At 34.4% G+C, this 21513-nt stretch overlaps 2 protein-coding genes across 2 annotated transcripts in view; one reads left to right on the top strand and one right to left on the bottom strand.

Moving 5' to 3' along the window:
• Window positions 1-94: 94 nt before the first annotated feature.
• LOC106871084 (60S ribosomal protein L27) lies at window positions 95-8601 on the top strand. The gene is made up of 5 exons (XM_014917369.2): window positions 95-188; window positions 2509-2596; window positions 3960-4129; window positions 8051-8161; window positions 8516-8601. Exons 2-5 carry the CDS (start codon window positions 2516-2518, stop codon window positions 8562-8564), a joined length of 411 nt encoding a protein of 136 aa, XP_014772855.1. The 5' UTR covers window positions 95-188; window positions 2509-2515; the 3' UTR covers window positions 8565-8601.
• A 1103-nt stretch (window positions 8602-9704) lies between these two features.
• LOC106871079 (uncharacterized) overlaps window positions 9705-21513 on the bottom strand; it is a 16050-nt gene continuing 4241 nt past the window's right edge. Inside the window, exons 3-6 of the mRNA XM_014917351.2 lie at window positions 16796-16880; window positions 15145-15214; window positions 14592-14692; window positions 9705-9952 (exon numbers count right to left, since the gene is read on the bottom strand). Coding sequence (XP_014772837.1) covers window positions 9781-9952; window positions 14592-14692; window positions 15145-15214; window positions 16796-16880 — 428 coding nt within the window. The 3' untranslated portion in view covers window positions 9705-9780. The remainder of the gene's footprint in view (window positions 9953-14591; window positions 14693-15144; window positions 15215-16795; window positions 16881-21513) is intronic.

Genomic DNA, 21513 nt, shown 5'->3' with positions numbered 1-21513 from the left:
CTTTATTTTTATGGCACCAATAACATTTTTTTGCTATAAATTTTAATAGCAATATTTCATTGAAAATTACTTTTCGTTTTCCGTCCATCTACAGCGTTATTTTATATCAACATTGAAACTTCGTGAAATTACGTTCATTCACGTAAAATCTCGTCAGTCTTTCCTTTTCCGGTTGCCCCGTGTGCAAGGTAATGTCGGTAAAAATTTCTCTTATAACGAAATCATTGTGAATCGTCTATTTACTGCAAATTATTAATTGTGTTTTGCAATTTTGTTATTAAATGAAGTGTTTATGTTTTATTAATGTTCATATTTTTAAAATTATAATTCATTTAAAGTTGAATTATTTTTAGAATTACGATTCTGTCGTGTGCATTTATGTTGTCAATCATCACATATGCATTATATTTTAACATTTCTCTTTTATTACAATTCCACGAAGTCTTACAAAAGAAAGCAAATTTGTCCTCTCTATTGGTAAATAGTCATAATTTTAAAAGTTCATATTTTCTATATATAATCTCTAATGGAGGCTGAATCACATGTGTAGTGAAGTTGAATGTCTTCTATCTTAAAGCAGTATTTACGTCTTACGATATGCACAACTTTGGAATTCACCTCTTCATAATATATGAACGTATTTTTGATATTTCCAATTGACATTAGCCGAAGCAAACCATTTTCCTATCACATGGTTAGTTATTAAGACGTGTATTTCCAGCTCGGTTATCGCTACTGTGTCTTATAAATATATTGGGACTCTTTAGAAATATGTAATTACTGGCTTCTAATATTGGTAATTTTTCAGATTAACACCCGCACGATTTTCACTAGGGTGTTACGGGTTTAGGGTTAGGTAATCGTGCGGGTGTTGATCTGAAAAATTACCCTAATTTTTTATATTAGTGATTTAGGAAGACTTGACTAGTTTATACTGAGCGAAATTAAATATTCAATCCCCAAATTCATAGATATGCACTTAAAAAACGAGAAATTCAACTCTATTTCAAAACTGCGAACCTATATATTTTTCCATTTAAATTAAATTACGAAACAAACAATATGGCTTCGAAAAATATAAAACAACTTGGCAATACTTGATTAGGCCACCACTTTCGTTGTTGATTGAGTTAAAACATAGGCAGAGGTAAAGGAAACCATCGGTTTTCGGCGTAACAAAAACTCTAACCCTAACCACCGAGTGTACGTATTCTTTACCTTCGCCACATGTTAGTGACCGCCGCATGTGTGGTTGTTTAACGAAACTGGCATTAATTGAAATAAAGTAATGGCTAAACTTCATCTATTTACTGCAAATTATAGATAGATGTATGCCTATATATATACGTACACACACACACACACAAATACATTTACGTTTATATATGTGTGTATATATGCATATGTACAGCTATGTATATATGTGTCATTGAAGCCATTCATACATACATACCTCTCTCTCTTATTCTCTGTCCTCATTTACACATTCACTCACTACAAAAAGTGAATAAAAATTTAAATTTCAGCTGTCTCTCTCTCTTCACGCATACTAACAATGAACTTCACATCCACACCGCCTTTCTGTCTCGCACACCCCATCAAACATACACACACACACGTCTCTTTCGCTTTTACGCCGACTTCAAAAGATCCCCGTTCCCCCCAACCCCATATGTAAAAAAATATAAAAAATTTTACGGAAACCGACGATCTTCTTCAGAAATGTAAATAAACACACGTGGTTTATTACTAATACTCTAAGATAGCCTTCCTACTTGCTATTTCTAGATATAACTACAGTTTGTATAATTTTCTAATAATTCTCGGGGCTAATGCAGTTTCGCACCTCTTCTTGAAAAATGCAAAATTTTTCAGATTCGTGATGTTGGAGATTACAAACATGCACCTCTCCTCAGTTTTAACATCCACTTTTTCATACTTGGGTGGTCAATCAATTTGCTGGAGCAGATTTTCTATGGCCAAATATCCTTTTTTAAAAACTTGCACCTGTTTCTATGCAAGCTATTTCTCCGTGACTGGACAGGTTTCCATAGAAGATAGGAAGCAATCAACACCACTTGTATGATGGTGGCACTCATACCAGTTGTGTAATGTGAAGAGGAGAAACATATTTAGCCAAATACATTCAGAAGGCTTTGGTTGGCTTATAGCTACAGCAGAAAGCACCAAGGTTGCATGTAGTAGGACTGAACCTGAAACCACATAGTTGGGAAGTGCACTTCTTAATTACACAGCCACGCCTGTACCTCTGAACAAGGCAAAAGAATTCAAGCATGATAGAGATGCCTGCAAACTTAGGGCAAAAAACATTTTTTGCAGGCCATCTCTCTTAAAATATTAACCACGGGATGACAAGTGAAAGTGATTCCTAATCTCAAGGATTGCTAGTAAAGTTTCTGTTTGCAATAAATATTTGATTTCTCTTTTTTTATTAAAATAAACTCTTAAATATATATTTATATATATATATATATTTTTTTTTTGCAGCACAACAATGAAGAAGTTTATGAAAGCCAACAAGGTGGTGTTGATCCTGAACGGTAGATTTGCTGGCAGGAAAGCCATCATTGTTAAGGTATTGTATACCTGTTCTGTTGATTAATTTATTATTCCTTAAGTTGCCATTTAGTCATGTATCAACCTTCATTGATCAAACTTTTAAAAGACTCCTGTCCTGACCAACCTATGTGCAGAGAATCCAGACCACATTATCTGATATGTTCTTTACTAAAACTGTAGGTTATTTGAGAGGAATAGTGGGAGTTGGGCTGTTATTTGTATTAGGTTGAGTGATTACAGTCACCTTAATGTTCTGTAATGTGTATACCTGGATGTTAATTTAGAGGTAAAAACCATTTAGTAGTAACTATAACAATGGATGTGTAGTTTTCATTGGGACTGTTTGATTTCTAGGAGAATATAGAATTTGGTAACAATACCTGATTTGTTACCATCCTTTCTGGAAGCAAGTGGACTGGTATAAGCATATTATGGAAGGTTCTTCATTGCTCCTGTATTAACCAATGAGTTTTGGCTGTGTTTAAGCAAGTATTAGATTGTTGGTATTTATTGAAATTAGTGACATTGAAATCCCTGTTCTCGTATGTTTTTTGTTATTTCCAAGTGTAAAATATATAAAATATTGTGATCTGTTGAATTTTCAAGCTTTTGCAGAATTAGATACTAAATTGGGATTGAACAAAAGTTTCTTTTGTCATTATGGTATGGCACTCAATTCTGGAATTTGGGTAGATTTCAGTATCAAAGTTTCAAGCTCTGTTATCTATTATTATATGCCTGTTCTCTTCTTGAGTGAAGAAGAAGAATAATAGTAATAAAGTATTGACTCTCTTGCAATAAATAGTTGAGCTGCTGCATCAACAATCTTCTTGGTTCAGGACTGTTTGTTTTCAGCTCTGTAAGAAGGCTTTTACTGGAAGCAAGAAGTTTTCCAATGTGTTAGACTTTGGAGATCATTGTCATTTGTCCAATTTCTAATTTTGAATGCTTTTTGTATTGGGAGACTAGTAAGATTTTGGCTTTTGAAAATTTTTCATTTCTAATATTAAAAATTTCTAAAGTAGAAAAGAATCAACCACAAAAGGGATCTTTGTATATTCTGAACTGAAACCAGTGACATTTATAAACTGGAGTAGATATGAGTTACTAAGACATCCATTTTATGTTTAATTCTTTAGTGTTTAAACTGACTATATCTGACCAAAATGTTCTACCCATTTTATGCTCAAGCTGGTCAGACCTGGCTTCTAACCAACCCTACAATGTCATTCTAAAAATTGACAACTACCTTATCAAAATCTCAAAGCTGCAAGATACTGCATGATTTATTCAAAACAATGTGAATAAATAAGCTTTACTTTTGACAGAATGTGAATGCTAAAAGGTTAACCTGAAGTGCTTTTATTTATTTATTTCAGAATTATGATGAAGGTACTCAAGACAAAGGATATTCCCATGCTTTAGTAGCAGGAATTGACCGACATCCCCGCAAAGTGACAAAACGCATGAGCAAAAAGAAGCTGAAGCAGAGATCTAAGATTAAGACATTCATCAAAGTTTGCAATTATAACCATCTTATGCCTACTAGGTAAGTTGTAGAATTAAAATTTATCTACAGCAGAAATATGCAAGCTGCACTCTGTGCCCAGTTTCTGATAGCTGGATTCAATTTTTATGCTTGCTATAAAAATTTCTACAACTTGTATTTTTTGCAAAGCTACTTTGTAATAGCTTGTTTGTAGAGACATTTGAGAAAATATTTTTGTCTGCAGCTCAAGTGACTTTGGTATGCCACTTTAACTCTTTAAGCTCTGTAACTAATAAATAATCTAGTAATTTGCACAATTCTCTATTGTTAAAATTTTGTATACTCATTGAAAATTGGCTTATAACTCATTTTCTATGTTGATGTTTAAATAATTTAATATTTTGTTGAATTTACCTGTAATTAGATTCGTTTTTGAGACAAAGTTATGAAACATTTGGTTAAGAACCTTTTGTTGAATTGAGTTTCAAAAATCGCAATATGTTAAGTAAAGTTTTATTAAACCAGTCTAAATTCATAAGTTTTAGATTAGTAAAATATCCGGTGCAATGTGGCCATTAGATATGTTTGACTCCTTAACACCACTAATAAAGCTAATAGTATTTCCATGACAATTTAACAAGGCACTGGTTCACTCAAACATCTAAAATGAATTAAGTGGATGGGATAGTATAAGAGTTGGTAAAATATCATTCAGGGTTAAGTGATTGTGAAAGGGAATAAATATACACACTAGAATTGTTTGAATATTAATCATGTCTTAATGCCCTTTTACAGTTAATGAAACTGCATTCTATGCTTGGTTTCTTAAATGGATTTAATATTTTACTTGCTGCAGAACCACTTGTGGGACCTAAAAATGATTTTAAGTGAAGACCACCTTTGATATAGAATTGCAATAAGTTATAAATCACAAAAACTGCAATTGGTTTACTGTTTTAAGACACTTTTTATGCAGTGCTGCACTCTGTTTCCAGTTTCTGATAGCTGGATTTAATTTTTGTGCTTGCTATAAAAATTTCTACCAAAAACTTGGAACTTTTGCTAACACTGGTTTGTTAGTAATAGCGTTTTTACAGAAACGTCTCTATGGAAAAATTTACTTGCAGTTCAAGTAACTTGTGAGTGTGTGCCTCTTAGATTTATTTTATATCATGCATGTGTGAACAAAATATTCTTGGTTACAAGCTTCCAAGACACTTATTGTTGGTTTATTGCACATCTGGTGGCAATATTGGAAGGAAATCTCAGTCCAGGTGAAGGCGGTGGGCTGGCAGAATTGTTAGCATACCAGGCAAAATGCTTAGCAACATTTTGTCTCTTTATGTTCTGAGTTCAAATTCCACCATGGTTAGAATTACTGACTTTGTACAAAAGTTTGAAACTAATCTTGAAAGCGAATGTCAGTCCAGGTGGGAAAAGGTGAAAAAGTATTTTTCATTTGATACACTAATTTATAGGTAATTTCTTAGCAATGTGTATATCTTCTTGCTATAAACACACAAACAAGGAGCTTCCATTTTAGCCTAATAAATATCATGCAGGGGGTTGAACTTGCAGACCACATGACTTTTTTCCCCATGTGATTGATTAATTCCTTTGCATTATAAGAGATACAATATCAATTTTTAAACCTTCTTGATGTTTAATTTTTTTATATAGTATACAGAAATAAATGTTCTTTACAATAGGACAGTAAAAAAATTATATAAATAGTGATATAAATTAAAAGAACTGTATAAAATATGAATAGGTATTATAAATGCACAGCTTCACTTGTTGAGAAAACATACCATTGAACAGAGAATGCAAGGCAAACTTTAAAAATTATTCAAAACAAGTGATATGGATTTTTTGAAGCAGGGTCAAATTTCTGGATATTTATGAAAAGTAATTATTTTTAACGTTTCGGCTGATATACCCTCCAGCCTTCTTCGGGTGTCTTGGGGAAATTTTGAACCTGGGTTCTCATTCCTAAGGTATTTTTCGATGTTATTATTATTGTTAGTAGTTTGCATTCAATTTAGTTTCTTTTTTTTTTTTTTCCCTTTATCTCATTTTACTAAAACTTATATTGTATTCTCAAGTAACAAATTATTTTTACAGCATTAACTTTGTATCTATTGGGGGTGGGTTTTAGAAATTGTAATAAAATTGAGAGATTGATAGTTTTTATTCTTTGATATGTTGTTGCGAATCACACATCTTAAGCTCTTTTTATAACTAATGCAAATTGCATTTTACCCAGTTTCTAATTGCTTAAGTTTTTTTGTTTGCTCTGAACAAAAAATAGTGTTTGCATTTCAGATTTTTGGATTTATGACGTTTATATGTACCAGCTGTTCTACGTGTGTAATTATGCAAATTCATTTAAGAAGGGATTGACAGTTACTAATAGCGAATTTGTGGAAGAATCTCCATTAGTGGCTTCATAGATAAGGAATAGTGTCACATGTATCAAAGATAAAAATCTGTTCCAAAATGCTCTTTTTCTTTCTTGCTCTTAAGTTCTTAACCCTTTCGTTACCATATTTCTAACCAAAATACACCCCTTATGTGTTTCAATTAATTTCTAACATAATCATAAATTTAGTCTGGTTTCATTAAACAACTTTTTTATTTATCAACATATTAATGTGATTTTTAGAAGATAATTTAACGAAAGGTTCTCAACCAATTCTATACCAAAATTTTTGTCACAAAGTGACTCTAATTACAGGTAAATTCAACAAAATATAAAATTATTAAAATTTTTGTTCAAACATCGCTATAGAAAATGGGTTATTAACTAATATTCAATTGGGTATACAACAAAATATTATTATAGAAGAGTTGTACACATTACTGGATTCATTACTGTCTCTTTTGCCAGTATAAAATTAAAACCCAGTATTTGATTCACAAATCTTCCAAACTTTGATCCCACATTTTGTGGGCTTTCCTGGCATATACTGTCAAAAACGCACTCTGCCTTTATAGCCCGCCATATCCTCATCTATAAACTGTTTTATATGTGTTTTGAACACAGTCAATGAGGGGTTTTATTTTAAATAAGGGATCAAAGTCTGGTTATCCACGTACTGGTGTACTGCTCGTGTCTCTTACATGTAGATATTGAGTCAATTTTAAAAACCGTATCCTCGTCATTATACTTGAGACATATTCGTCTCCAAAGGTTTCATCACTACTCCAGTAATTTGTTATTCTAGGTAACTTTCTAATGCCCATAATATTTATGGCAAAATATGCTTTAATTTCATTCCAAGTTTGTGGGAAACCACAAACTATCCTTTTTTACGGTTTGTTTCCACCGTAATCAATTCAAATAGGTACATCGGAAAAAGCAAAAAGAAATAGTCTAAAGCTTTACTCTCCTGGGTAAGACTGTGACTTGGTCCAGTTTCTTCAGAAAAATCACTGAAAGGAGTTTTAAAATTTTCACTCCATTCAGGTACTAATTCATTCTCTTTATTGCCATCATTGGAGCTCTCGGATTCACTGCTTTCATTTTCGGAAAATTAAACAGATTCATTATCAAATACCACGTGCTTTTTTTTTTCGGTTACAGAGTTAGATTTATCAAGGTCTTCAGTGGAAAATCCTTCGAATTCTGACTCGCTGCAACGAGATTTGCTCGGATATTCTCATTTAAATATGAATAGGTGATTATGGGCGGTTTGGTCACATCAACCAAAATTTTTTTTCGGGCGGTTTGGTAACGAAAGGGTTAAGCATCTATTAATTTGGTTATCTTAGGAATTATACATTAATCTTGTAAAAAGGGGGCTTCATTTGAAACTATTGGATGAATGCCATCAAAATAGGAAACTGCTTCCTTTTTGCTACTTGTGCTAAGTGATTTGTAGAATCCACCACATTGAGAAATAGAAATTAATATGAAAAGAGGTTTTGAATAAATCTGTTTTGGTTGAGTTATAAAAATTATAACTTGAAATGTTGTAGGTATTCTGTGGACGTCACCTTGGACAAATCTCACGTAAACAAAGATGCTTTCAGAGATCCTGCTTTGAAACGCAGAGCTAAACGAGAAGTGAAAGCTAAATTAGAAGAGAGGTAAATTGATTTTCTTGTTTTTATGAAAACTTGTTTTGTGTTGGAGCTGTTGATGGGCTAAAGTCCACAAAAAGCAACTGCATTGTTTAGCTTCATTCTTTTCTAATAGCAAGATGTAATAAAATGGATTTTGCTTGCTTGCAAGTCAGTGAAAACATCTAATTATATGAAAGAACAAATTCCATTGCAATACATAATTCTTATTTTGTAGCCTTACATATTTCATTGTTTGTTACAGACAGATTAGATTGTCAACCATTTCAATGCAGATATTGTATAGTTGATGATTTATGTCATTTGGTATAACTTATACTAAACATTCTGTGTCTGATAAAAATTTTTTTCTTATTTCAGGTACAAGACTGGTAGAAACAGATGGTTTTTCCAAAAACTAAGATTCTAAAATATTTTCTCCAGTAAATAAATATTATAACATTTAATTTTAGCTTATTGTTTTTATTGTGAGGCAGACTGCCATTTTAACGTCAATGTTGTGCCCTGCTAGAAAGGCATTCAGCTGTAAAAACAGAAAAGTAGCATGAACATGGACCATGTCACATCCAGTTTTTCATGCTAATATGGACATCCAAGTTCTTGGGCAAGATTATAAGTATCCCAATACTATTAAGTTTGGCTTTCATACAAAAGATACATTACTTGAACTTTTTTGATAGAAATTTGCTCAAACTGTTTCCAAATCCCAAGTTATTTATATTCTAAAGACTAACTAAATAATGACAGTTACTTTAAATTCTTCATTTTCAAAATGAATTGAAGTGGGGAGTGAATTGACTGTTTAGATTTAGAATCTAAAGTGTTTTATTGTGTTGTTTAGGAGATTCCAAGTAATCTGTTATTGTAGCAAACCCATCAAATTACTACAAATCCAAAATATACTGGCAACAAATATTTTATCAGATTCATAGGTATTGGCCGGGGAATTTTCACATTGCTAGATGAAAAATTACTTTTATTATTTTGGTATGACTAGAAGTGTTTGGTACTGTTAAAAGTGGTAGAAATGTTAACACGTTTTGTTGTGAAAAAGTCTATCATACGAACAAGATTACCATTAAATGACATTTCTTTCTGTAAAAAATATGGCTGCCATAATGTTTTCTCACCTAAAGGTCTTTATATATATTTTCATTTGTCTAAGTTGGCTTCACTGGTCTTCCTTCATGCAAGTTAGTGTTATAGAAATTGATCTATTTATTTCTCCCCAGCCACTGCAGATTTCACCAATTTAAAGTAGGGCTGGTGCATAATTACATAATTAACTTATGAAATACATGCAATACATTTTAGTGTTTGTCATAACAGCCATTTTGTTTGATCAAGAATCTCTTTTGTATAAGTTAAACCATTAATATGAAAATCACAAATAAATTTTAACATTTATTCCTGCCATTTTTATTTTTAGTAATATTTTTCAAATTACTAAGTTGTAGATGAAGATTTTGGCTGTTAATATTCCTAGATATCCCTAAAATGTAAGAGGTTCATATTACAAGTGAACAATTTTAGAGAATGAATATTTGACTTCAAAAATAAATTTTTATTAGATAAAGAGGAAGACAATTGTTTTGGCAATGATTTATCATATAGAATGTCTTAGTTTATTGATGAGAATATAAAGCATGCAGTGTTTTATTGTGTTGTTTAGAAGATTCCAAGTAATCTGTTATTGTAAGAAACCCATCATAAATTACTGCAAATCCAAAATATACTGGCAACAAATAGCTTATCAGATTCATCCATTTAGGCATTGGCAGGGGAATTTCCACATTGCTAGATCAAAAAGAAAAAATGATTAAAGCTTTTTATTCAAAGAAATTCTTATAAGTGGAGATTTTTTTTAAAAATTGCATTTTCTAATACTGGATATGTTTCTATTAACCTATATATATATTAATTATACAGAGCTGTAGGAGGTAGACAAGCAATTATTATTATAATTCACTGCTGTGTGGAGCAACATTAAATGATTTCATTAGTTTTTATTACTTTGGTATGACTAGAAGTGTTACATACTGTTAGCTTTATAGCAGGCATTTACATAGCAAACCTTAGCAATGAAGATAGTTTTTTAATTTCCTATTGATCCTGAATAAGAAGAAACAATAGTTACGGTACTGGATGATTGACAATGTGGTCATGAGTACTACAACCAGTGTTTGTGTCTCTGAATATGTTCATTTTCTATGCTGGTGCAAAACTTGAGGCTATATTCTACAGCCTGATGTCTTTCTATTGCCCTCACTGGATTTTTAAGTAAGGTATTTTTTACACCACTGGCCTCCATTGACAAATGATGTATGTGATATTTACACAAGAGAAATGAATGTCAAATGTTGCATATTGTCAATGGAAACAAATATGCATGTGTGTGTGACATACATATATATATATATATATATATATACACACACACACACTCACAAAGAGGAGGGTGGGCTGAAAAGTTCATAAGCTGTCTATGAAGGAGTGAAGCTAGGGCTATGAAACCTTGCATGCATTAATTCCAACTCTTCTTTTCAGGTAAACTAACATGTGACTGTTCAAAGAAGGTTTCAAAAGTAACTAGTAGTGACTCTTGAAAATTAACAAAATTTGGCAGTGGTGTTATCAAATACCTGCAGGAAAAGGGTTCTGCTCCCAAGGACATTCATGCTGATATATGCTTGCTACATTAGGGGATGACACTCCCACTTTATCAATAGTGGAAAAGTTGGCAGCTGAATTTTGGATGGGAAGAGAGAGTCTTGAAAATGACCCAAGGTGGTCTGAATGTCCTGCAACTGCCATCACGGAGGAAAACATTGATCATGATCACATAGTGATGGATGACAGGTGATTGACTATAAGTCAAATTGCCAATGTTATTAACATGTCCTGTGAGAATGTTGTGCACAATGAGCTTGGCATGATGATTTCTGCCCTGGTTGTTATGTCTTCTGCCACTTGATCAAAACTGCCAGACTGATCACATCATGGGAGGAGAGAAAGAGAGGATCCATGCAGTAGAATCACCCCTCCTGACTTCCAAAATCATTTCATCTGCAGGAAGGTGGTGGAGGTCAGATTTGGGGAATGCAAAAGGCATTGTCTATTGATTATCTTCGAAAGGGTCACACCATCAATGAAGAATACTATGCCAACTTGCTGGGGCTGTTATGAAATGCTATTAAGACCAGGAAAACTGAAAAAAGGACAATGCTTCAGCATACTAGTTCTTTGTTTCAAATGACTAGCTTTCAGCAGGTTTATCACTTCCACCTATTCTCCTGATTTGGCCCCATCTGCTCCACAACATATAAAAACATTTGGTTGAAACCTATATCACTGTGTTGTCATATTTGCTATTGATAACTTTTTTGACCAAGAGGATGAAAGCTTCTTCAATGAAATCCAACTGTAACACTAATGGAAGAAGTGAGTGGACCGCAAGAACTATGTTGAAAAATACCCTTCATTTGGTCACATTCCATGAGATTATCTTGGTCACCTATGAATTTTTCAGCTGGCCCTTGTGTGTGTGTGTGTGCATGTAGCATTTGGTACAGTTTCTGTCTATCAAATTTCTCATGAGTAGGATGGAACCCAAAATTTAGTGCCTGTGCTTATTAATAAATCTCAATTCTACTTTCTCTGGTTCTGTTCTCTACTGATTCAGCAGTAAAAACAATTGTTCCAACAAGAGCCAACCCATCTGTAGGAAAGTGAGTGTAAAAAAAAAAAAAGTGGATGGATTTTAAATGCAACATGTATGGAATTTTAAACTTTAATTAAATGAGACAGGCTGGTTATTGTTAATTAGCTGAGTTCTACATTAACCTGCCTTTGATCAGAAAATAACTTAATGCATTTCTTTTGATTATTCCTTAAACTTTTCTCTCCAAAGAAATTGCATCAAATAGATTGTTTTGGCACAACTTGTTTCTCATATACTAAAATTCCTCACAGATATATTAACTAAATATATAGTTACTTTGTGGTAGGAGCAGACTGAAAAATGTCTTACATTGGTCATACTTAAATCCTGTCAATGAAATTCATCCAATAGTAGAAATGATAATAACTATGAAGTAATTAGTATGTTGGTGAAAGTAATCACACTAAATTATTTGGTGTTGCCAGTTTAGTCAACATCAACTGAGCAAAGTATTTTCTTGTGACCATCAAGTTTTACATATCCAGTATAACCAGTTCAAGATGGTAGGGTTGATTTGATGAAGATTTGGTTGCTATTATTAGTAGGTTTAGCAACTTGGTTCAAACAAAAATGTCATTGGTGCTAGCAACTTGTCAGTGACTACAAATATGAAGTTCATACAGACTCCAACAAAATTTTGTCTAGTGTCTATTGATAATCTATATTATTGACTCTGCAGGGACTTGAATTCAACATAAAAGAGTGTAACTACTGCAAGACATGTAATACATAGTCCAGGGCTACTGTTTTTGCCATTCACTATAAAGATATAACCAAATACCAGTAGGCATTTTTGGCTGTGACTAATATCTGTGCAGATAGATACCAATGATATGCTGGTAGTTGCTTGAATTATGTTCCATGTTGTTGACAAACTGGCACTCTGTCATTTATGACAAGGGTCCAGTTGATCTGATCAACAGAACAACCTGCTTGTGAAATTAATGTGCATGTAGCTGAGCACTCCACAGACATGCATGCCCTTAATGTAGTTCTCGGAGAGATTCAATGTGACAAGACTGACCCTTTGAAATACAGTTGCTGCTCATTTTTTCCAGCTGAGTAACATGAAATAAAGTGTCTCACTCAAGAACACAATGCACTGCCAGGAATCAAACTCATGGCCATACAATCGTGAGCCGAATACCCTAACCACTAAGCCACGTGCCTTCACAGTTATTGACAAACTAGGTCTATATTAATTGGTATGATGCCATGTTTTGATGGACAGTTATAATTGGTTTAACTCTTGATATGAGACTGCCCCTAGTTCTGTGATACAAGCTTTCTGATTTAAATTAAAACCTTCCATCAAAATTTCATGTTAATTTAAGTTCCAAACAACAGCTTAATAACAACAAAATTATTTTAATGAATTCTTCAGTTTTTCAATATTAATTGAAATAAAATCAGTATATTTTAATAAGAATATAATAACGAAAGGGTTAATCAGCCTCAACATGTTACTGGAACTGTATTGGCCTTGGAATTTTGAAAGTGAAGATTGTAAGGCATAACTATAGTCCTAAAATACTACTATACTTACAGTACTAATGGAAATTCTACAGATATTTTGAACTGTTGGAAGTTTATAAAAATCCATGAAATATATAAGTTCATTCAAAATTGTATTTTGAAGTATTTGATTCTTTAAATGGTGTAAAAGTCGACATAGGTAGTAGTGAAGGAGTAGTCTTAGGAGGCAACATCTTTGAGAGCTATATTCTTTGTTATTAACCTGTCACCTCTTCTACCTTAAGAGTTTTTCACTTAATGTCAGTAAGTAAGCAATCCTAACTATGGAATGAAATCAAAGGCATAATCTATCTACAATATTATTTTGCTACATTGGTGAGGTTTTGATAAATCTTGATATGGTGTATTATATCCTTATTTTCATATGAGAAAACTTTATATGGCTAGACTTGGAACCAAGTATGCAGGTTGTGTGTGTGTCATTACTTCAAATTTTAAGGATATCATTGTTTATTACATGAAGGAGTCTGCACAAGAACTTAAGCTATATCCATGACCATTTCCACTTCTTAGGGACAACTTATTTATCTATTTTATCATAGATCTGCTTAGATGAAAAGTTAATAGAGCTATCTTAACATGCCTCACTTTGCTTGCATGGCTGTGATACACATTTGTACGGATCAACATATTTATTAAACTCTTTAACCTTTTCATTAAATTCAGAGATTTAGTATTATAGTACAAGAGGTTACATCAAAAGTATTTTGATGCCAGCTCATCTCAGACTTAATGACATAAAGCATTACAATTTTAACGTGATCATATTTAAATTAGAATCATCATCACAGTTTTATGTAAAAACCTTTAGTTAATTAATGTTCCAAATATCAGATTAATTACAGAAATCTCATTTTAATAAATCCCTCCAAATTCTGATTATCTTCAAAAGTAACCAAAACACATGCATTTCATTAGAAATATGGTTAGAAAAGGTAAGTATTGTAAAAATGAAAAAATTGCAAATTTCATTTTTAATTAAGTTTTAAATACGGCTTTACTTAGGGAATATTGCGCACTTTTGTGGATTCCCCTCAAATATATTCTGATAATCAGATGTTTATCATGAAAACAAGGTAGATGAACTGAAAAAAAAACAAAAACACATGGTATCTGGTTGCCATTTTCCAAGGATCTATAATAATAGTCTTTGAAATGATTTTATGAAAAAATATTCACCTGTTCTTGTCTCTTCGTGATTGAATGTACATAAAAAAGATTAAAATATTTATTGTGTTCATTGCGAATGAAGAGACTTTTTCCATCACTGTAATAAAGCTCTGTGAAAAAGCATTAAAAGAAATTACTTAAATTTGTTAAAAAAAAAAGCAAACTGAATAGTTCAAAATAACAATTGAAGACATGTACTATGAAAATAATACACCATTAGAATAAAGAGTTTTGTGTGATGCACTTTATCAAAGAGAAGGAAAAGAGTGTACAATTAATGATGCCAAATTTGTCTGTCTACATTGCAGGTCAAATATAAAATGGGAGTTGAGGAGTGGGATAGAAGGATCAGAAGTGATGACAAAATGGGTAACATAGAAGAGAGAGAGAGAGAGTGAGAAAAATAATAAGTGGGGTGAGATAGGAAGAGAAAGAAAGTAGGGGAGAGTGAGAGAACTAGCAAGAGAGGGGAGCTCATGATATTTATGAAATAACATTACTTGTATTATACAGTAGACTTTTGATTTAAAAAATCTATTACAAAAATAAGTCAACTTCATACCTTAAGGCTGAATATTGCAATGAGAAAAATAATTCCAAATAAAATACCAGTTGAAATATTTGTAATTATTCTGAAATTAAAGTAAATTGTAAAGGAAAATACATAAATAAAAAGGTAATTAAAGTACTTAATGATATAAAACGTGAAAAATATAACCATTCAGTACTTTGACAAATTGTAACAGGAACTAAAATATTTGGAATTAGTAGTAACTAGTAAGCAAAATCAAAATCACTAAGATATATTGTAGAGAGGCTTTAGAGCATTTGTAAGCATTCAGTTTGGCGAAGTGCATATTGTGTTGGAAATGAAAGTTTCTCCCCTTGCTCTTGTCACCTGAGGTAGCAATGTTTTCTTCTAAAGTGAACCTGAGGTAGTAATGTTTTCCTCTAAAACAAAAGCAAGAGGTTTCCTTGTGTTATTTTAAATGTCTGTTTTAGGACTACACTACTTGATGTGTCCTTTTTTTTTAAGATAGTAGCATGTGATTTGAGAAAGATTTGTTCATTTTTAGGCCAGCTATGATGAGGCTTCCTCATTGCCTTGTGAGTACTCTGTGTTTGATAGTGGTAATGTGCATATTAGTTTTTGCATTAAATACCAATGGATTTGGGATTCTTTTCACATCTGAAAATAACAGAGTTAAGTGATCCATCAACTTCTAGAGAAAGTCAGCTTCCAAAGGCTTGTTCATTCACTTCAATTCAACTTGGCCAGCTAGTGGTGAAGTTTTGTATATGAATAACATTAATCATATTGAAAATATAAGTGGTGGTAGAGAACATAATCATCAAAATCAGTAAATTTCATTATACTGAGATAATTTATATTAAGATGAAGGTAAAATATTACATTTTCATGAGTCAAAGGAACCTCTAAGTAGTCATTCACCTTGTTAGGAATATAGCCAAATTTACTTCAAATCACATTGTGCTGTCTTAAAAAAAGGATACATTGGATAATGTAGTCCTAAATGATGGCTTGGTTATGGCTAGAATGTCTTTAATAATAAATCCAATCGATTAGAACTAACCTGGGGCTAAACACTGATATTGAATATGGCACTTGTGTCCACGGCATGTGTAAGGACTTTCGAGCGAGATCGTTGCCAGTGCCCCGGGACTGGCCCTTGTGCGGGTGGCACATAAAATACACCATTTCAAGCGAAATCGTTGCCAGTATCGCCTGACTGGCCTTCGTGCCGGTGGCACGTAAAAGCACCCACTACACTCTCGGAGTGGTTGGCATTAGGAAGGGCATCCAGCTGTAGAAACTCTGCCAAATCAGATTGGAGCCTGGTGTAGCCATCTGGTTTCACCAGTCCTCAGTCAAATCGTCCAACCCATGCTAGCATGGAAAGCGGACGTTAAACAATGATGATGAATGGTATATGTATACATGAGTAATAAAAATAAAATGACTTAATTATAAGGAGAAGAAGTACTTGAGTGGTTTTAAAGATTTGTTCTAATTTATGATGTTAGTAGCATTTGTAAAACTACTTTCAAATATTTCATGCAAAGTAAAGAAAATTAGGGACAAGTCACAATTTCACCATATGTTTATAAGAAAAATTCAACTTAAGAATTGTATGAAAATTGTTATCAGTTTTGATGATACATGTACAGTTTTCGTAATAAATAAATTTTACTTTTCTCTCATCTCTGTTTGCCATTGAACAGGTAAACAATTGTTATTTCTCTGTCGAAAGAATGTGGAGTGAATTATTCCATTCACTGAAATTAAAAGGAAAGAAAATATTCAATAAAGAGAAAAAAGCATTGAATTAGTAATCCTTTTGGTGTTATTATACAGTATGCTATGATATGCCAACTAATCAAGAGAAATTCCTTAATTCTGTTTGTGGTTTTAGTTATTGAACTGGGGTCATGCTGGAACACTGTCTTCATGGGTTTTAGTTAATCGTTTCAGTTTTAGTTTTGACACAAGGCCAGCAAGGGCAGGAGGTAAGTTGATTACTGTGATCCCAGTGCTTTACGAATATTTATTTTATTAACCCCGAAAGGATGAAAGGCAAAATCAACCTTGGCAGAATTTGAACTCACAAGGTAAAGATGGATGAAATGCCACTAAGCATTTTGCCCAGTGTGCTAACAATTCTGCCAGCTCACCACCTTGATTTATTCAATCATAACAACCCCAAGGTGGCAAAGCTGGCAGAATCGTTAGTGTGCCAGGCAAAATGTTTAGCAGTATTTCATCGGCTGCTATGTTCTGAGTTCATATTCCACCAAGGTCTACCTTTGCCTTTCGTCTTTTCGGGATCAATAAAATAAGTACCAGCTGAAAACTGGGTCGATGTAATCAACTAGTCCCCTCCCCCTAAATTTCTGACCTTGTGCCTATAGTAGAAAGGAATCATAACAATCCCATGATTTGTTTCAGTCTGATCTGACTGTTATTTTATTGCTTTCTATTTATCAAATTGCTAAGTTACATTTATGACATAAAAAGACACAACTTAACATACCAGCTTACATCAATAAAGACACATACACACACACATATTTGGTGATGGTAACCAACCTTTTGATCAAACCAAAGAAACTATATTTCTGTTATGATTTTTTTTTTCCATTGTGGACATTATCTATCAATAGCAACACCTGACAGATGTACCATCATTTTTTTTTCCTTGGTAGCATAAGGCTGGGTTTGAGCTCAGAAATCACTAAGTTGGAACACATACTGATAAACATCCCATTTGAAGTGCGACCAATTACTTTAATCAATTGCTCTAGACTGGTACATTCTTTATTCATCCTGAAAGGATGAAAGGCAAAGATGACATTGGTGTACTTAGACCTCAAAATGTAGAGAGTCTACTGTTAGTATCTATGACTCAAATGTCTTTACTAATTCGCCTTTTATACAGACACACACATGTTGAAGTATACAGATATGTGTATGTATGTATGTATGTGTGTGTGTGTGTGCATGTGTGTATACATGTATGTGTGTGTATATATACGCATGAGTACATATCTACAGGGGTTGGACAAAATAATGGGAACACCTAGCATCATAGCATCATAATTTTATTTTGAAACATCTATAAAACCGTCAAAAGCTTGTTTATTTTTATGTGGTTGTGTACATGTATATATATGTGTGTGTGTGTGTGTGTGTGTATGAATGTATGTGCATATACGTAGAGTAATATGCTTTATTTAAAAGCAGCAGAAATATAATAAAAAACTGTTACTCAGAGTTTCATGTTCCCATTCATCGGACAAAACTGTCCGATGAACAGGAACGTGAAACTCAGAGTAACAGTTTTTTGTTATATTTCTGCTGCTTTTAAATAAAGTATATATACATATATATATATATATATATATAAATATATTGCCTGGGAAAGTTATAAATGCCAAACCTTCCCAGGCAAAGAATGTACCCCACAACATAGACTAGTAGTTAGCGACTTCAGAATCAGGGCTAAATGGTTTCCCAGAAGACGACCAGCATGGAGGAGATGGGTCTGGAAGATTAAAGAGATTTAAGAGACATATTACTCTGGACAGAGATTTAGAGCCTTTGACAAAATAGAAGGGGATATAGCATCACATGATGTGGAAGACAACTGGAGGTTTCTATGGGACAACCTGCTGAGGGCCACTGACTAGATCTGTGGATGGTGCAAAGTCCCCTCTCGACCTAAGGTAAATGGTTGTGGTACAATGTTGCTGACAGGGCTATTAGAGAAAAGAAACAGGCTTGGAAGGATAGGAAGAACGGTGGTAGCAAGGAACTGTATCAGACTGACAGAAGGTAAGCTAAGAGACAGGTTTATTTAGCCAGAGGGGAAGCAGACAAGAAAAAATTTGCCAATGCTCTGTGCTGTGAGAACCAAAGACTTGAGGTATTTCATGTTGCAAGACAGTGTGTGAGAGAGAATCATGATGTAGTGGGAGAGAAATGTGTCCGCATGGATGATGATGGTTCACTTGCATTAAACAAGGCTACAAAGAGAGAGGTTTGGAGACACCACTATGAAAGGTTGCTCAATAAAGAGAATGAATAAGAGAAACAAAGTCTGCTGAATGTCAACCCAACAGAGGGACCAGCTATCCAAATTGACAGTACCTTGATAGATAAAGCAATTAAGGGTGTGAAAACAGGAAAACCCTCGACCCATCAGGATTCACCACAGAGATGCTCAAAATATCTGGTGGTGTCGGCTATAGCCTAGTTACCTGTATAGTTAACCAGGTAATACATGAAAGAGTCATACCCAATGACTGGTGTAACAGCACCATAGTCAACTGCTACAAAGGTAAAGGTGATCCTTTAGATACAAATAATTACAGAGGTATCAAGTTGTTGGATCAGGTAATGAAGGTCATGGATGACCTTGCACTAATTGCTAGAAGCAAGGACTAGAATCGAAAGGCCTTAGAGTCAACCTAGCTAAAACCAAAGTCCTAATAAGTAGGAAGGTAGACAAACCGCAAACCCCTTCAGGTAGATGGCCCTGCTTGATCTGTAGAAAAGGAGGTAGAAACTCTATAAGATATACCCAGTATAAGCTATGGACACATAAGAGGTGCAGCAATATCAATGGAAGGCTAACTAGGAAGATAGTTTTTGTATGTGGCAGATGCTCAGGAGCAATAAACACTGAAAATGTGCACAGAACAACTTCTGCCACATTCCAGGGAGAAAAACTAGTTGATAGCTTCCATTACCTAGGTGACCAAGTCAGTAGTGGGGGAGGGTGTGCTGAAAGTGTAGCTGCTAGAATAAGAATAGCCTGGACAAAGTTCCGCTGGATGTGTAATGTCAGTGTGCATACTCGACAGAGTGTAAGTACCTTGAGAGAAAAGTTGGACCTAAGAAGTGTCAGTTGTGGTGTGCAAGAGAGACGATTGCGCTGGTATGGTCATTTGGCGGGAATAGATGAGGATAACTGTGTGAAAAAGTGCCACAGCCTAGCGGTTGAGGGAACCTGTGAAAGAAGTAGACCTAGGAAGACCTGGGATGAGGTGGTGAAGCATGACCTTCGAACATTAGGCCTCACCGAGGCAATGACTAGTGACCGAGACCTTTGGAAATATGCTGTGCATGAGAAGACCCAGCAAGCCAAGTGAGACTATAATCCATGGCCGCAGCCAGCCCACTTATTCGTACCTTTCCTTCATGTTGAGGCAAATGAAATTGAAATCGAACCAAATTCGACGACTGGCACCCATGCCAACCTTTCCTTCATTGGACACTAAACTCTGCTTGCGAAGACCTGTTGGGGCAAGTGAAATCAAAATCATAATTGAACCAAATTCGATGACTGGCACCCATGCCAGTGGAGCACTAACAGCACCGTTGAGCATGATCATTACCAGAGCAGCTGTCTGGCTTCCATGCTGGTGGCACGTAAATAACACCATTTGAGCGTGATCATTACCAGCGTCGCTTTACTGGCACTTGAAGAAAATTTTGAGCGAGGTCATTGCTAGTGCTGCTGGACTGGCTCCTGTGCAGGTAGCGCGTAAAAAATACCATTTGAGCGTAGCCATTGCCAGTACCACCTGACTGGCCCTCGTGCCAGTGGCATGTAAAAGCACCCACTACTCTTGGAGTGGTTGGCGTTAGCAAGGGCATCCAGCTGTAGATCAGCAGATCAGATTGGAGTCTGGTGCAACCATCTGATTCGCCAGTCTTCAGTCAAATCGTCCAACCCATGCTAGCATGGAAAGCATGCTTGACAAGCGATGCTGGTGTGTTTATGTCAGTTCGGCAAAAGGGACCGATAGAATAAGTGCTAAGCTTACAAAGAATAAGTCCTGGGGTTGATTTGTTTGAATAAAGGTGGTGCTCCAGCATGGTCTCAGTCAAATGACTGAAACAAATAAAAGAATATATGTATTTGTATGAGTGTATATACCTCCCTTTGTATGTATATGTATGTACATAATCATACTTACTGTATGGTATGTTCAGGCAGAAAAATATGTGTGTGTGTGAGAGAGAGAAAGAGAGAGAGAGAGAGAAAGAGAATGAGGGAGGGAGAGAGAAAGGGAGTGAAGGAGGGAAGGAAGGAAAGAGAGAGAGAGAGAGAGAGAGAGAAAGAGAGAAAGACACAGAGAGAGCTTGTAGTTAGTTATCATCATCATCATCATCATCATCATCATCATCGTTTAACGTCCGCTTTCCATGATAGCATGGGTTGGACGATTTGACTGAGGACTGGTGAAACCGGATAGCAACACCAGGCTCCAGTCTGATTTGGCAGAGTTTCTACAGCTGGATGCCCTTCCTAACGCCAACCACTCAGAGAGTGTAGTGGGTGCTTTTACGTGTCACCCGCACGAAAACGGCCACGCTCGAAATGGTGTCTTTTATGTGCCACCC

Source organism: Octopus bimaculoides, chromosome 1, assembly GCF_001194135.2.
Source record: "Octopus bimaculoides isolate UCB-OBI-ISO-001 chromosome 1, ASM119413v2, whole genome shotgun sequence".
Lineage (NCBI taxonomy): Eukaryota > Metazoa > Mollusca > Cephalopoda > Octopoda > Octopodidae > Octopus > Octopus bimaculoides.
Note: the sequence above shows the minus strand (reverse complement) of the source record. Positions and strands in the feature narration are given on the sequence as shown.